The following is an 18637-nucleotide window of genomic DNA, read 5'->3' as shown; positions in this document are numbered from 1 at the left end:
AATCGATTCTCTTATGACACTGTCCCAAAATCTGGGTGTTTGTGCTAGAATCTTGGTATCCTCATACTTTATGGCATGATCTAGCTCTAGACAGTGTTCAGCAATGGCTGACTTAGTCACCTGTCTTAATCTAGTGTGCCTCTGATGTTCTTTGCACCTGATCTCCACAGTTCTTGTCGTCTGGCCAATGTAGGACAAGGTATATTGTAAATCCCTGGTTTTCGTAACCCCAGGTCGTCTTTGACACTCCCCAGCAGTCCCCCGATCTTGTTGGATGGACAGAAAACACACTTGATATTGTGTTTACGCAGGATCCTACTGATTCTGGCAGAAATAGAGCCAGCATAGGGCAGATATGCCACCTTCCTTGCTTCATCTTGGTCTTCTTCAGGAACCTGTGGTATAGTGGCTGGTCGGAGTGCCCTCTCAATTTGTCTGTCCATGTATCCATTCTTGGAGAAAACAGTTTTGAGACGTTCTATCTCTATGGGTAGATTCTCTTGGTTTGATAGGGCACGTGCTCTGTGGACCAAAGTCTTCAGAACCCCATTCTTCTGTGCAGGGTGGTGACAACTGCTGGCCTGCAGATATAAATCAGTGTGTGTAGGTTTTCGGTACACACTGTGGCCAATTGATCCATCTGCTTTCCTCTGGACTAGTACATCCAGAAATGACAGCTGGCCATTCTTCTCCAGTTCCATGGTGAACTTGATATTAGGGTGGCATGAGTTAAGATGTTCAAGAAAGTCATTGAGCCTGTCCATCCCATGTGGCCAGATCACGAAGGTGTCATCCACATACCTAAAGAAGCATGTGGGTTTAAATGTGGCTGTCTCCAATGCCCTCTCCTCAAAACTCTCCATAAACATGTTGGCAACCACAGGGGACAGTGGGCTGCCCATAGCTACACCTTCAGTTTGCTCGTAATATTGGTTTCTGTACAGGAAATACGTGGATGTCAGTGTATGACTGAACAGGTCCAACAGGGCACCATCAAATTTCTCTGCAATCAGTTCTAGTGAGTCCTTCAGTGTGACCCTGGTGAACAGCGATACCACATCAAAACTAATCATGATGTCCGAATCTGTGATTCCCCAGACCGTAGATGAAACTCCCAGGAGCGGGTTTGGTGGGCGCGGACCGCAGAGGGAACACCTAGAACCGCAGCGGACGGAAAACGGAGCAGCAACGCTCCAGCAGGTCACAGGGAATGGGCGCGGACCACAGAGGAAGCGCCTGCAGCCGTTGGTGGAGGGGGAAGTCCATAGGCATAAATACTGGACCAGGTCCACTCGAGGAGCAGTCTGAGGTCGCACCTGATGAAGGTCTCGAGCTACGTGACCGAAATATCGTGCAAGTACGACGCTGATATCCGGCAGAACACCAGACAACCCAAGATGTCATTAGATCGCCGGGAAAGCCTGAAGAGTTACATCAAAAGTCTCTACGGGGAGGAGATGTATCAGAACATCAAGAAGCTGGACAAGCTACGGCAGAAGAAAGGGAAGATGCTGAGTTCTCTCAGTTTTTTGCTGAGGTGTCGAGATGGAGAAGTGGTACCAGTTTTTGCCAGAATTAAACATCACATCAACTCCAGAGCGGCGAACAAGATAAAACGCAGAGCTAGCATGGCACTGGTGAGAGAGAGGATTCGAGATATGCGCCACAGGTTAGATGTTGTGGCCAGGGAGCTGTTACACATTCATCTGTACATGGCAGCTTCCTTAACAAGAGAAGATTGAGATTGGGTAGACCGTGCCTCCTGGTCTTTAGCTGAGTGTGCTAGAAGGAATGCCTCATCTTGCCAATCTGAAAAGTTTGACCGCATGAGCAAGAAAGCTCAGCAGATGGAAGAGACACGCACAGTGACGAATCTGAGTGGCATACAGTTTGATGATACAACCTTAAAGGTACTCAGCAGGGGTCTCAACTTTGCTACGACCCCTAGAAACGTACCCATTTCAGGTTTCGTCAGTGCAGTAGAGCAAGTTGCAGCCACACTTCCACCTAATGTGGCAGAGGAAGTCCGCCGAGAGACCTGCAGGGCCCTCACCAAGGCCAGGCCGCCGAAATCGAACATCACAACCGAGGAGAGGCTTGCACTCAAGAAACTACGGGAAGACAACAGCATTGTGGTACTGCCAGCAGACAAAGGGAACTCCACTGTCATCTTGCAGCGAGTGGATTATGATGAGAAAGTACGCCAACTTCTGGAGGACCCTGCATACAGAATTCTGGAGTGTGACCCCACGGACAAGGTGGCCAAGAAGACTAGTGCTCTCTTGAAGGAAACAGGGATGCCCGATAAGATCATCAGACAACTACGGGAAAAAGCGCCAGTGCCACCCAGACTGTATGGTCTGCCTAAAATACACAAGGAGGGTGTGCCCCTACGTCCTATTGTCAGTAATATTGGGGCACCGACGTACACAACAGCCAAGTACCTGAAAGGTCTCCTGGCTCCATATGTGGGGAAATGTATTCACCACATCCGCAACTCAGAAGATTTCCTGCAACGCCTCAAGCAACTGCACATCACAGATTCGGACATCATGGTTAGTTTTGATGTGGTATCGCTGTTCACCAGGGTCCCACTGAAGGACTCACTAGAACTGATCGCAGAGAAATTTGATGGTGCCCTGTTGGACCTGTTCAGTCATACACTGACATCCACGTATTTCCTGTACAGAAACCAATATTACGAGCAAACTGAAGGTGTAGCTATGGGCAGCCCACTGTCCCCTGTGGTTGCCAACATGTTTATGGAGAGTTTTGAGGAGAGGGCATTGGAGACAGCCATGTCATGTCAGGAAATGGTGATTGTTGCGTAAAATGGCCAGACATTGACCGGTGTTTTACTTCGAGATTCGGCCTGCCAATTCGGCAGGAAGTGTGAACCCTACGGCTGAAGTCGCAAGAAAAAAGACGGAGCCCATCTGTAGAGACTGCATAAGTTCAAACTGTATAGAAGCTATTCATTTTATCAGTCTCACTTATTACAGTCATCACGTAACCTGTAATATGAATTTTCATGACATTTGAGATTGCACAACAGTCTCATACATCTACATTTGTAGCGATTTGTTGCTCATTTCCTAGCGCAATTGCATCGGGTGTACCCTTGGCCGTCGGTCAGTGGTTGTGAAGAAGAGATGGTTGATAAAGCCTTTTCCTATGTAACCACGGGATCCAGCGTGAGCAGTCTCTCGTACAGAATGGAAAACTCGTTTCTGGAATACTGTTGCTTTAGAACACTATTCTGTTCCTAGCTTGCAGAAAGCACCATTGACTTTCATGACAACTGCAGGAACGCTTCTGGGAAACCACCACCTCCGTCAACATCTGGAATACGGACGCGAACGTTGTCTCCAGATTTTGCTAGTGAGAATTTGGCATCTGAATTTTTAAGAATTTCCGCACCTTGTATTGGCAAACTAATATGAGATATTGACCTCTTTTTCCTGGTTTTTCATTTATTTCGACATAGTCTGCAAGCAATGTTTTATGTTTTCCGCATGCCTTTCTTCCACTTCGTTACTTATTCCACAAACTGCATGAACAGCTTTGCCGCAGGATACACAACAATCTGCTGTACCACATTCAGCGCACTGACACACCACACTCAATATTTGTGCACTGATACTGTCAGACAACTGCTCTGTAGATTCCAATGGTTCCATCGTCACGTGGCAGCGGCATTATCAGGCGGAGTTCCTGCATTTATAGCAACGTTAATTTCTTTTTCGACGCTGCTACTGTGTTATCCATAACCTCTCTGAGCAGATCTGAGGTATCAGACGTACTTATCGTTTGCAGCCAAACATGGCTTCGTGTGGCAACTGCTGAATGTCTTGATGAAAAGAACTGTGTTTTCATGAAGTGAATAAATCGGAGAGTGTCAGGCCATTCTGTTTATTTCTTCTTCTGCATGAACGTTATTATCATATTCTCAACATCCTAGTTGGCACATACGACGGAACCTTGACTTTGGCTATGTCTAGGTTTTCCGTGTACCAGTTTCAGTTAAGGCCACATGCTCTTCAGATCATTTATAGGTCTGTTCGAAAATTCTCTCCCTTTATGTGACTGAAGCACACCTGGAGCACCTGTTGTTGTGAAGATGTCAAGTAGTTGGTAAGTAACTTCTTTTTCTCTTTTGCTTTTCCGGCGTCGCTACAACATAAACTTGGTTAACTGGTCGAAGTAATTATACAATTATAAAATTATTGTCACTGTCAGGTTTACTTTTTAGGTCTATCACATCCACCTGGCATCTTGACTTAAATTCCTTGGTATCAGACAGCTTGGCCTGACAAGGTTAGCATAAGGGCAGACAAAACGTTGTGACTTCTTTGTTGACATTTTTGTATTTAGTTTGCAGTTCATTTTACATCCATGTCCAGTCTTAAAATGAGTATCGTGTATGGTGTTGAACAGTTCTTCTGTATTCACGTAGTATAAAATAACGGTGTCGTCTTTTGCTACTGGCACAAAAAAGTTTTCTTTCCCGTTGAGTTCAATAAGTCAGATTTCCTTTGCCGACGATGGTGAAAACTCTCTTTTCTTTGATTTGCTTTGGCTTATCTAATGTCCTATGTAAGGCAACGATTATGCTATTATTTGCTTTTTATTGCAGCAGATTATTCAGAGAGACCGACAACCGGTTGTGACATCGAACATTGGTTCCGCATCTGCGTGTATGCCAAATTCGCCCTGCTGCGTACTCCCGTGTGAAGTAGTCATGCGACAACCCTCTGAAGAACAATGCGAATAACTCAAATCGACGTGCCGTTACAGGCGATAGGCCTAGAGTCCAAATAATTATATTCTGTAGCTGATTTACCACGTTTGAAGGAAAAGCATAGAAATATCAAAAACAAAAGAACACATCACAGGCCCGGCCATCCGACTTTCACTAATTCGGCCTTCCATTTAGTCCGAACCGGTCAGCCGGAAAAAAATTGTAAAATTAATGTTTTTTTTTTTTTTTTTTTTTTTTTTTTTTTTTTTTTTTTTTTTTTTTTTTAGAGTTAAAGGTCGTATTTGTCACTTTCCGTACCACTGACCTTTCTGTTCATCGGACCAAACTATTGTTAGCTCAGAACGGATAAAGCTCAGAATGGATAAAGTGGGCTCTACTGCATTATGACCACTGCCCACCGCTACGTTGTATGCCCCTGGTGGCGTTACGCGCACGTAACGCGATAACAAAAGTATATAAGCGGAAAAGACACGGACGGGAGATCACCCTAGCAAAGATATGGGCTGCAAATGGGAAAATCCATTGAGATAAACCGCTTTGACAGAGGGTAAATTATTATCATGCAGAGCCTGTGAACGAATATCTCGCAAACTGCGGAGCTGGTGGAATCTTCACATACTACTTTCGTGAACATCTTTGGAAAGAGGTAGAAAGACATAAAGCTATCACTAAGTGCTAAATGGTTGGACCTCTACGACTCTTCACAGAACGTGGTGCTTCAAGACTTGTGTGCTCTGTAAGGTTGAATAGAGAAAGAGCATAGTGCCGGTGCACGCACAAGATTTTCGGAACACACCGCTCATCGTACACTGTTGAAAATGGAGCTCCGCAACAGACCACTCCTACGTGTTTACATGTTGACCCAACGACATCGTCAGTTACGACTGCAGCAGGCACGAGACCATCGGGATTTGACCGCCGGTCAATGGAAACGTGTCCTCTCTTTGGATGCATCACATTTTTCCTACTCTTGGTCGACGGTCGCCTCCACAAACGCCGTCATCGAGATAAACGGCTGCTCGAAATATGCAGCGTGCCACGGATGCAGGCTGGTAAGAGCACTATTATGCTATGAAAGACGTACTCTTACGCTTGCATTGAACCTATGGTAGTAATCGAAGACACACTGACAGCTGTGAAATTCGCCTGATGTAAATCCTGTGGAACCCATTTGGGTCGCTATCGGGTGCCGTTACTGCGTACGAAAATCAGTGGCCCCCAATTTTCGTGAATTACATGACCTGTGGGTAGGCATCTAAAGCCACACATCTCCACAAATCTACCTAGAAACTCTCGGATCGTTGATACGCAGAATCAGTGATGTATTTCGTTCCAAAGATATACAAACAAGATCCTACGCAAATGATCATAATGTCTGAGCGTCACTTATACATTTCTTTTATGGAACTACTGCAAACAAGGAACAAGGAACCGTGATATCAACTGCACCTCATTTGTCATTTGAAGGAGTTAAAGCAATTTTAATCAGCTCTTAAAACGTTACCTATACGAGGAAAAACTCTTTCATTACATTTAAATGTTTCTTTCTTCCCCTAAAACCTCAGGGTATTTTCAGAGAGCAAACTTTTCACATATAGCGGCTCTTTTCTGGAAGTCTCGGAGAGATACGGCATTGAGTAAGAAACTAATCCAATGTTAGAAACGTTAGGATATTTACCGGTCACTTTATCTAGCACATTTTAATAAATTTCTCTGTTTTAGGGGACAACAGGCTCCCAATAAGTGTAGGTCTTGGTGATTGTAATGATTTGGGGGTGAGTAGATGGAGTTTTCAATCTCAAACATACTGAAGAACATTACCAGATACTTACAATCCCCGGAAATCTTCGCACATCATAACCATAAATAGGATCAGTGTTAAGGACATTTTTATTTGTCTCTTATGTGGAGTGTCCTTACACTTTTGGTAGAAGAATGTTTCTAGTGTAATGTGGCGGTAACTGTCCCAATGTTCTATACCACCAGTTTCAGTAAATTCGCCAAATATAACTTCCCCGTGTGAGCGTGCCTCGGAGGCAACAAAGTTCACTGTTCTAACAGAAACAGACTGCCACAAACTCACAGTAAAAGTAAAGCAGAAATAAAGGCCTAATTAATTCGCTCACGTAATGTGCACTTCTGGAAAGATCGCAGATGTCGCTGTGAGTTTATCTACACGACACAGAATTATAAATACAAGCCAGTGTCATTATAAATGTATTCTGCACAGCATAACAAATTTTCCCGGCACATATCGGCTGAAAATTCAGTTAACTTTCTACCTTCAAAAATGGTTCAAATGGCTCTGAGCACTATGGGACTCAACATCTTAGGTCATAAGTCCCCTAGAACTTAGAACTACTTAAACCTAACTAACCTAAGGACATCACACACACCCATGCCCGAGGCAGGATTCGAACCTGCGACCGTAGCAGCCCCGCGGTTCCAGACTGCAGCGCCAGAACCGCTAGACCACCGCGGCCGGCTTTCTACCTTCCCTCCAGCTCTCCATGCATAGTTTTCGAGTAACATTTCTACTTTATGAATACGATATTTATGGATTAACATTTCAGCGTTGCCCTCCAGTGTGAAATATACATATCATTAACATGTAAATTACTATTATTTTCTCCTTAATCGAAACTTATTGTCCAGTGGGGAAGCCTAATATCCACAATCACGTCCTATGCCGCGCCTGTCTAGTAGAGGTTACATAATTTCTTCTACGTAATACGTTGTTGTTTTTTGGGAATTTTTATTATTTTACCTTCGGCGCTGCGGTAGAACACACCCATTACACTGTTCCATCATCATTACTATATATTTAACTACAATAAATGCTAGGGGACATTTTAAATTTACAACATCCGTCGCGATCCAAGGAGCAAAGTATTCGTGCGGCCAGTCCACTTGTTAAACAAGCCTCAGCAATGAAATGCCAATATGAGACGATGAAACAAGTGTTCTTTCATATTTGGGAATACTGTTCGCTGTAATCGAGTGATTCTACAACCGAATCATTTTTATCTTGAAGTAGTTTAATTTCACAGTTGAGAAATTGATGCTAATACTGACGAAAGAAATATTAAACCATAAATCTTAAAAACATCACGGTTGAGCAGCGAATGCCATGAAACCATTCCTGTAAAATATGACTACAGTCAGCTGAACATGCGAATATGTCATGTTTAAATGACATAGTGTGTGGATAGTAAAACATTCCCACCAGCGGTACCGGGGTGTATGAAAAAATACATACATACCAGAAAAGTATCCGTGATTAGCACCTCTGAGAGAAAAGGTCTTCCTTCACAGATAATGAAAACAGCATATCAACTAATAAAAAGTGTCTAAAAAATAATATCAGCTAAAGCAAGATACGAAATTACTACACGTTAACACAACGGGAGACTCTATATGCCACAGAATGCTATGCTTTGAACAAAAAAGGCCGAATAGAGGAATTAGGAATATCATAAAGTTCCGAATAGAGGAAATAGAAATATGATATAGGTCTTGAGGTAAGTCACAAAGCCCAACCAGAGAACGATGACAGAGACCACTTGCAGGAGAAGGATTATTTTTTATGCAGGAGAAGGATTATTTTTATGCCCACGTTTTTAGTATGACTCTGCAGTGTTATGTAGTCGCAGATTCCAGTACTTTTACAACAGGAACAACAAGGACGCTTGGTTCACCGCAGTAATGCAATTAACCAGTAATATGTGGATAACACTTGAAAGACGGCGAAACAACGGATTCGTCGATTTTCACATTATCGCTATCTCGGATGCAAAGTATATAGAGTGATACATAGATCGAATTAATTTGATTTGAAAATAGCCTTTTCCTCTATTTTTATTAAAGATTATCCGATAGTGATTGTCAGTACATGAAGTACTTGTAGGGGTTTTATTTCTTGAGAATTATATTTGGCTGGGCTAGCAGTTTCATAGTCAGAGAGCAGATCAAATTGGACCGAAGGGCACCCTTAACGTAGGTTGTCAAAGGTGACGATGCTAAATAGGAAAGCGTTCGCCGTGGAGTATTGTGTGCGCTGGACAGGACTAGGGGACTCGTGTCGCGAACCGATACAATGCGGACAGCAGTGGTGTCGTCGGAACTGTGCACGGGATGACCGCCGCTCTCACTTTACTAAAGCGTTTTCCTTTGGTGTGGGCGTTGTAAAGGACAGTAAAGGTCGCAGAAGTTGGGCGACAATGAGCCTTGGGCGGAGAATGCAGAGAATGAAGGGAGTACCGATAGATTTACTCAGAGTAGCCTCCGCCACACACCGTCAGTCGGCTTGCGTAGTGTGGATGTAGATGTAGAAGACTGCCGACAGGAGAGCCATATACAGGTGGGCACTTTGCAGGCTCTTTGAAAGCTACAGGGATTTATGGCTCTACGCTCTCGGCAGAACACGGCAGGCGAGGTGTGCCGATTCTATAGGACTGCAACTTTTTCGTCCCAGAATATCTGCAGCTGGCCGCTCATATGTATAATGCAGATAGAATGTAAGGAGGGTCTGGGAAACCACATAGTGTAATAAAATAACGCGCTGTTTTGACGCATCTAGAGGACAGAGCCGAAACAAATTCCTGTCTTTAGCTATAGAAAGGTTCAGAAATTCAAGGTGAAAGGATATCAATGATACGATTCGCTGATGGCATTGCTATCCTGAGTGAAATTTAAGAAGAATTACATGATCTGCTGAACTGAATGGACAGTGTAATGGGTACAGAATATGGACTGAAAGTTAATCGAGTAAAGAGGGAAGTAATGAGAAGTAGCAGAAACGAGAACAGCGAGAAGCTTAACCATCACCACTGATCGTCACGAAGTAGATGAAGTTAAGAAACTCTGCTGCCTAGGCAACAAAATAACCAGTGACGGACGGAGCAGGGAGGACATGAGAAGCAAAAAGGGCATTCCTCGCCCAGAGAAGTCTGCTAGTAATAATCATCGGCCTTAATTTGAGGAAGAAATTCCAGAGAATATACGTTTGAAGTACAGCATTATATGGTAGTGAAACATGGACTGTGGGAAAACTGGAATAGAAGAGAATCGAGGCATTTGAGATGAGATGCTGCAGTCGAATGTTGAAAATTACTTGGACTGATAAGGTAAGGAATGGGAAATTTCTGCGCAAAATCGGAGAGGAAACAAATATGTGGAAAACACTGAAAAGGGGAAGGGGCAAGATGCTAGGACATCTGTTAAGACATTAGGGAATGACTTCCATGGTACTAAAGGGAGCCGCAGAGGAAGACAGAGGCTGGAATGCATCTGGCAGATAACTGAGGATGTAAGTTGAAATGATACTCTGAGATGAAGAGGTTGGCAGAGGAGAGGAATTCGTGGCGGGCCGCATGAACCCACAAGACTTATGACCAAAAAAATCTGGGTGTGAAAATGCCGGAATTTCAGTAGTCAGCCTGGTCTGAAGTAGTAGTTTTGGAACGTTATTGACAAGTGGGAGAACGCTCCAAGAGAACTCATACTTGTCATTGGATGACTGCTCATGATATTCGACGACTGGCCCTCGAAGATGGGATGTAGGTTGCGGGAAGCTGTTAGTGAGAGAGTCACTTCGAATTCTGCCCACAGAATACGGTGTGGAAGTAGTCGTTTCACTTTGCAGCTTCAACTGGAACATAAGGTAAGGTTTGCGTTAGGTAGCTTTTCCCGATTCACAGGTATTGTCTGACACAGTGGCCACCGACTGCAGCACTGGCGTACTACAGAACGACGCTAAAGTATTAAGATCTGCAGTCAGCTTCAGCAAGTGTAGGTCGCAGTGTGCTCAGTAAACGTTAGAGTGTTGTTGAGTAGGAGGAAGACGCCCTTCTGCATGCATATTTTTATTACGAACTCCAATTTTGTCAATCACTGTTGTCAGATCGCGGAAACAGGTTAGTGTGCTAAAAATGTAGTTACCCACTATTTGGTTCCTTGTTCTGAATCTCCGTCAACGTTAGTTACTAGTAAATGTTTCATGTTGTGATAATTTGTCAGTGCACGGGATCACAAATAATAAAATATTCTGGGCTATTATGCTGCCGTCGAATGGATTTCACCTTAAAACCCGACATTTCGTCCCCATTTGCGGAGGACATTTTCAAGGGGGATCGTAGCTACTTTCAATTCCGATTCACACCCTGATACGCTGCTGGCAACAGCAAAATTCCGCTTCCGCACAGTGGCGTGACGTCATATGTGTTGAAGGCGTGAGCACTATTGACCGTAGTCGAATGCCGTCGTCTGCTGATGCTATCACCTCATGGTGGAAAACTGGTGCACATCTTCTTCAGCATCAGAATCGGGATGTCACTCCGTTTCACGCCCTGAAATTCCTGAGTGTTTTACAACCTTTGTGGCCTATCTGTAAGGCATTTAGTGGTATCCGCTTATGAATGAATTGAGTCCTAGCAGAAGGAATGCGGTGGTCTTCTGGCTGCAAAGCATATTCCGCAATAGCTGATCTGTGAGTCTCATCTCTTCTGCGATTGCCCTTGGGTTTTTCTGATACTTTTTTGTCCGTTCCTTTCGTGTATGTGTGCCAGTCTTCCACCGTGGGTAAGTAGCAACAGCGAACGATGGCAGCCAAAAACGGTCAATTGCGCTCGCGCATTCAAAATATGCCACGCCACGCCACTGCGTAGAAGAACGTGGAAGCGGAATTTTACTGTAGTCAGTAGCAAGGCAGGGTGTGAATCCGTCCTTAAGAGTACTCCGCTGATGGGGATGAAACGTTAGGTTTTAGGGTGAAATACAAGTTAATTACAAATGTTGTAAATTTGTGGTAAGATCTTATGGGACCAAACTTGTGAGGTCAGCGGTCCCTAAGCTTACACACTACTTAATCTAACATACGCTAAGGATAACACACACACTCATGCCCGAGGGAGGACTCGAACCTTTGAAGGGGGAAGCCACGCGAACCGTGACAGGACCCCCAAGACAGCGCGGCTAACCCCTGTGCGGTCAGGTTAATTACCCAAAGGTGTAGGTGGTGGGTTATGACATTTTGTGGAGGATATATTTAAGCGCATTCTACTCAAGAAGAAGCTCCTACAGCACAATGGTTTTCAAGGAAATCCAAAACTAAAGAACATCTACTAAAACAAAGATAGATCATCGTAGGAAATGGACGTGGGAATATAGGGTTAACATTAGCAAGGAAAAGGAAAAATTTCAGTTGAACCAGCACGGTCCAGGGTTTTTCAGTGGTAAAAGGAAAATCATATGTGTATACAATATTTTGACACTGTCAGTCGTACAAATTGTTTCTCAGAAGTGCCTTTTAATTTACTGTAGCTAGTATGTGTCAAAACTGGGAATACCTTTTTGAGTCGCTTCTTGTTGACACCTTTGGTAAGCTATGCAACACATCAGCGACTGCTTATTTGGTTTCCAGAGGTATATGGTACCAAATTGATACGTACAGTTCACGCAGTTCCTGTAAATTGTGGGTTGATAGTTTGTGAGTGCGGAGCTGACACCTGATAGCGTCCCAGATGTGTAACATCGGGTTAACGTCAGGTGCATATGGTAGCCAAGTTATCAACGTGAGTTCACCACAATGCCTCCCAAACCACTGTAGCACGATTCTGGCCCTGTGACAGGGACAGGTATACGTTTTGGAAGATGTCGTCACCATCGGGTAAATCATACACGAAGCAGATGGTCCACAATACACGTAGTCCGCAGCTATCATGGTAGTCTCACCGATTACTACGACTGGTCCAACGGAAGCACAGGGGATCGTCTCCCACAGCATAATATTGCCTTCCCCCCGCCCGCGGCCTGCATTGTTGGCGCGATGCGCGTGTCAGTCATTGTCCAACATGATGGCGAATCTGGACACTACCCTCGACCTGGTGTAACAAAAACATGATTCATCCGCCGAAGCGCCACGTTTCCATAGACCGATCTCGATGATTAGATGGCTACAGCATTCACAACAGACAATGTTGATGTGTCATCATGGGTGTACGTTACGCCCCTCGTCTGCTACCGAGCTTGACGGTGTTCTCCGTAATCACCGGGATCTGTGTGTGCGTTGTCCTCTGTCAAGCATCCCTGTTTATTCTGATTTACAGAGCGGTGAAGTCTTTCCCTTTCTGTGGTGTGTGGTCATCCGACATCTTTTTTCCTACTTGTGCTTACACAGTCCTTCAACCAATTTTCATAAATGCTCACTATAAAAGCACAGTAACAGCCGACCAGATTCACCGTTTCTGAGATGCTCATTCTCAGGCACTAGGTCACAACAATCTCCTCTTTGTCGAAATCAAATATGTCTGGGATTCCCCCATTTGCGCACATATCGTCACTAAACGGTTCCCCATTCAAAAAAAGTCAGCTACCTGTATTTCCTACTTTATTTTACTTATGCGACCAGTTTCGACGTTTCACTAGCTATCTTCATGCCCCCTGACCGACGTGTAGGAAGAATCCAGTCTCATGTGCAATCGAAATAGGAGCCACCATCCATAACTTGTATCGGTGGTCTACTTTTTTAACAACGTGATCCCTTTGTTCATCAATTTCAGACTCGGCAGCTTGGTCATTTACGGCAATCGAATTGTTGTATCCATAACAGAAGTGACGAAATACAAGATTTCGCTTTGGTGCCCTTTTCCCCAAATAAACTTTGATAAAATCCTGTTTTACGAAGAACATTTTCAACACTAAATTTGTACAAAAGTTGTTTGTATTCGTTTCATTTTATTCTTTCAAACATTCGTAACAAATCAGTTCCATTCATTAACGTCGATCATTTGTGGCTACCTAACGAATTGGCACTGTATATCATCAATAATAAATTAGAGCAGTTCAAACTTTGTCAATTCCCAAAATATACTTAAAGCATACATCCTCAGTGACTATCAGAATGCACTATCTGTCCAGTCTCTTGTTAGGGCATACTGAAGCGTAAGATTGGAACATGTAACATATACCCATCTACATCTCTCTGTATGTATAGACGTAACCGTGTACAATACTGTATCGATTTTGTGGCACATACGCACAGAAGACGTATTCCTGTTCACAGTTTTTAATGTTACTGAGCAATAGTCATGCAATAATTTTTAAATGAACACACCGCCATTTTACTGTATTGTTGTTTATTGAATTACGATCCAGGTTTCGGCATTTTATGCCATTTTCATGTGATTGAGCTTATGTCATTAACATATATTGCAGGACATCAAGGTTGAAATTGGCCATAAATTAAAGAAAATATTCACTCCCCCCGAAATGCCAGAAGTAAAATATTTTTTAAGATGATGCGGTGAATTTTAGGCTTGATATCCTGTGGTATATGTTAATGACATAATCTCAGTCACTTGAAAATGGCGTAAAAGGGCGTTACCTGGGTCGTAATTAAATAAACAACAATACAGTCTAATGACTTTGTGTTCATTCAAAAAATATTCCTGTTAACGCGTACCAGCAATGTGTTACATTGGAAAATGAAGCTGGAAGCTTAAGATACGTACGGGAAAATGACCTTGGTAGACATTGGCCGATCGGTCGGATAGTAAAAGAAATGCAACCTACTTCGACCACGTTTTCATTCTCAAAACCTGCTACACAATATCAGGCTGTGCATGTTCTGCCTCACATGTATCGTGCTGTTAACAGTCCACCGCGCCACCGCGGCTTCTGTATATAAGCACGAGTAACGTCCGACAACATGCGAAATGTAATCACTTAGGTAACGCGTGGATACAGCAAGCCATGGTTTACATAGAAGCTGTCTTACAACTTGAAGACTACCATGATTAACGTAATGTACTTGAGGCTAGGACAAGTGCATTAGTGGGCACTATTGACGTTGAATCTCATGATGGCATGCTGAGAACTTATCTATACTTGCTGTACTATGTAAATTATGCTTCACCAGAAATCTACATCTTCATGGATACTCTGCAAATCACATTTAAGTACCTGACAGAGGTTTCATCGAACCACCTTCACAATAATTCTCTATTGATGCAATCTTGTACAGCGTGCTGAAAAAACCAACACCTATATCTTTCTTTACGAGCTCCTATTTCCCTTATTTTATTATGATGATCGTTCCTTCCTCAGTAGATAGGTGTCAACAAAATATTTTCGCATTCAGAGCAGAAAGTTGTTGATTGAAATTTCGTGAGAAGATTCCGCCTCAACGAAAAACGCCTTTGTTTTCATGCTGTCCACTCCAAGCCCTGTATCATTTCAGTGACACTCTGTGACCTATTTTGCGATAATACAAAACGTGCTCCCTTTCTTTGGACTTTCTCGACGTACTCTGTCAGTCATATCCGGTAAGGATCCCACACCACGCAGCAGTACTCTAAAAGAGGACGGACAAGCGTAGTGAAGGCAGCTACAACATTTTCTATGTGCTCCTTTCATCTTACGTAGTTGGTAATTGTAATTTCTAGATACTTAGTAGAATTAAGGGCCTATACATTTGAATGATTTATCGTGAAATCGAAGTTTAACGTATTGCTTTTAGCAGTAATGTGGATGACCACATACTTCTCGTTATTTAGGGGCAATTGCCAATTTTTTCACCATAAAGGTTACGTTTTCTAAACAGTTTTGCAATTTGTTTTGATCTTCTGATCACTTTATCAATAAATCTAAAACAGCTCCTCAGATTGTCACCTAATTTTTTTATACAGATAAGGAACAGCAAAGAGCGTATAACATAACGTTGGGGAACGCCAGAAATCACTTCTGTGACTTTCCGTCAATTACTACGAACTGTGATCTCTCTGACAGGAAATCACGAATTCAGTCACATAACTGAAACGAATTTCCATAAGCACGCAATTTCACTACAAGCCGCTTGTGCGTAACAGCGTCAAAAGCCTTGTGGAAATCTAGAAATACGTAATCAATTTGAAATCCCTTGTCAATAGCACTCAGCACTTCGTGTGAGGAAAGAGCTAGTTATTTTTCACAAGAACGATGTTTTCTAAATTCATGTTCACTGTGTGTCAATAGACTGTTCTGTTGGAGGTAACGTAATGTTCGAGTACAATGTATGTTCCCAAATCCTGCTGCATATCGACGTTAATGATATAGGCCTGTAATTTAGTGGGTTACTCCTACTACCTTTCTTGAATATTCTGGTGACCTGTGAAACCTTCCAGTCCTTGGGAATGGATCGTTTGTCGAGCGAACGGTTGTATGTAGTTGTCTGAATAAATGAAAAGAAAATTACACAAGAAGCATTTGTCGACAGTTGACCTTTATCACAACACCAAAGGTGCGCAGCATACAAGCTTTTAAGTTTTCAAGGTAGTTTTTCTTTTCTACTCTCAGCTTTCGAAGGCAATGTACACAGAGAGACTTCCTTGCCTGTTTCTGATACGATACCGCCCAGTAGCTTAGCGAGACTCTTGACGTGAGCCGGACGTGTAGCTGACGTGCCCCTCCCCCTGTGTTGCAGCGACGGAGAAGAGCCTGCGGCTGCAGCCCTACAAGCCGACCGGCGACTCGGTGAACGTGTCGTGCCGCGCCCAGGGCGTCTTCCCGGAGCCAAAGATGGTCCTCTACAAGTACAGCGACGGCGATCCCAAGTGAGTACCTGCTGCCACTGTACACTTGTTCTGCGTAGACGATTTGTGAGGTTAAAGTGATGCACGATAGTGTAAACACTAGTAGAACTCAATAATTTGCTGAATTTCAGCTGTCGATGTGTTATGTTACTTAGTACTCAAAACTACAATCTATCATGTTCTACCTCGTCGAGTAAGAGTGGTAAAAAGCGCTAGATGGGGATCGGGATCTACACAATTTACATTTCGGGAAAGGGGAAGGCTCATTAGCCTCTCCGATTGAGACAGCTTTCCACGATTTTCTTTCTTGTGACCATCTATTCATTCAACCCAAAATCCTTAGTACTTCGTTGTTTGCATATGCAACGTGCAAGAGGGAGGGAAGGGGGGGACATGATGGGACACTTGTCTCATCCCGGAATCTAGGTACAGCTTTGTTATCCATTACAGAATTATCTGGAATTTCTAGTAGTCGTTGTCTGTACTCCATTAAACAACAGATTCACTATTGCCGATCGAGGCGAGGAATACTGCATCCTTATCAATAACTATACAGTGTGTTCCAAAACTATTTTTTCAAATTAATACAGGAAGCAGAGAACATGAAAACAAATATGTTTAGTTATGATACATATGATCCGTGACGGCAATTATGATACTAGGCACGATTTACACGAAGGTAGTTTATCATGCCAGTTACAGCAGCGGCATCCATTGGATCTGCTCGAATGTGCGACCATTAGCCTGTGGGCACGTAGTATATTGTCGGACAACTGCTATTTCCATTCACAGACTCCGGGTCTTCTTTTCTTTCCACAACAGTTTCATACACGGGCTGCTTCATATGCCCCCAGAGGAAGAGATCCAGACACGTGAGTGCAAGTGACCTGGGTGGCCAGGACACAGGGCCCTGTGGTCCATTCGTCGATTCCCAAACGTGGCTCTCTGATGGTTCGCTACTGCAATACTGAAAAGTCTGGGCCCCATCGTGCTGGAAGTACATACTTTGTTTAACATTCAGTGGTACGTCCAACAAGTACAACCAACCACCGGTACACAGACCAATTTTGGATGTCAGTACGTATTCCCAGTCAGCGAAACTAACGGCGTAGGTTACGTCAGCTCAGAATCACTAACGTAATGTTCCTAAAACTTTACAACTTCAAAGAGCATTAGATCAAAATGTATTTAAAATGATGCACTCTACCTTTTATATTAACATGAATAAATAGTTCCGGAACACACTGTATATCTTGGGTTTTCACACTTTTCACTCTGTTCACGGGATATTAAACAGATTCCTCGGTGCGGCAGCGATTTCGTCTCTGTTCGGTAGTTATTATGAATGCGAAGGTTTACAGAACAGTACCAAAATAGTTTCTTCAATCCTTTTGTGTTGGTTTCTCGGTCAGACTTCAACGACCTGCTGAACGGGGCTGGTCTAACTGCCTGGCGTACGGATTCCGTCGCCGATTCCCCCAGCACATAAACATGGCAACTGCGTACATGCCGGTCTTCCGTTCCCATTTCCCATAATGACGTCATCTGCATTTGATCCACAACAGAATTACGAGAGTAATTTAACATTTGCCTATGGAAAAAAATACGATGGCTTGACAATTCTGCATTCAGTCACACAACGTACGGTCGGTATTTGTGATATCGCTGACATTTGATTTATAGGCAATAGGCCGTTGCCCAAGGCATAATTCTCTGTCTGACGTATGTCTTCTACTGCTGGAGATTTCAACACAGTCTTTAACGACTAAGAAAGCTGTTACGGACTAAAAAAAGCTCAGGAAACAGAATTCTTAATAATTATGTATTCAAGCAACGGTCCGTCCGGGATGTTACCAGATCGCTGCCTAAGATCGCTGACAAGGGATCGTTCCTAAGTGTCAATAAATGATCTTGATGAAACTTTTCTAATGCGTAGAGGACAAAATAATGCAATACGTATATATTGTATATGGCCCAATTTCACTTTTGAGGGGTATATCACACTACCAAAGGTAATTTGGCATATTAGGTTTGAAGGAGTATCTTCAGAACAGTGACATATGGATAATTTTTCTGATATGAAAGTAGATACGTAATTAGCATTCTTGAAAACTGTCTAACCGAATTTTGTATTAATATGAAATTTTGAAAAATACCTCACCACATCAATTAATTTTGAAAAATGGAAACTTTTGTTACAATTTAAATTAAAGAAGCTCACAATTTCCATACAACCATTTGTAATAAAACTGCTTTCTGAAATACTATAATTCGAAAATAAGGTGCACACATGAGCTGTCGGAGTATT

At 43.1% G+C, this 18637-nt stretch overlaps 1 protein-coding gene across 2 annotated transcripts in view; it reads left to right on the top strand.

The window, feature by feature from the left end:
• Positions 1-18637, top strand: part of LOC126481354 (uncharacterized) — a 481436-nt gene that overhangs the window by 376622 nt on the left and 86177 nt on the right. For both annotated transcript variants that reach the window (XM_050105052.1, XM_050105051.1), the window contains exon 3: positions 16221-16350. In XM_050105052.1, the coding sequence (XP_049961009.1) occupies positions 16221-16350 (130 nt within the window). The remainder of the gene's footprint in view (positions 1-16220; positions 16351-18637) is intronic.

This window comes from Schistocerca serialis, chromosome 5, assembly GCF_023864345.2.
Source record: "Schistocerca serialis cubense isolate TAMUIC-IGC-003099 chromosome 5, iqSchSeri2.2, whole genome shotgun sequence".
NCBI classification, from domain to species: Eukaryota; Metazoa; Arthropoda; class Insecta; order Orthoptera; family Acrididae; genus Schistocerca; species Schistocerca serialis.
Note: the sequence above shows the minus strand (reverse complement) of the source record. Positions and strands in the feature narration are given on the sequence as shown.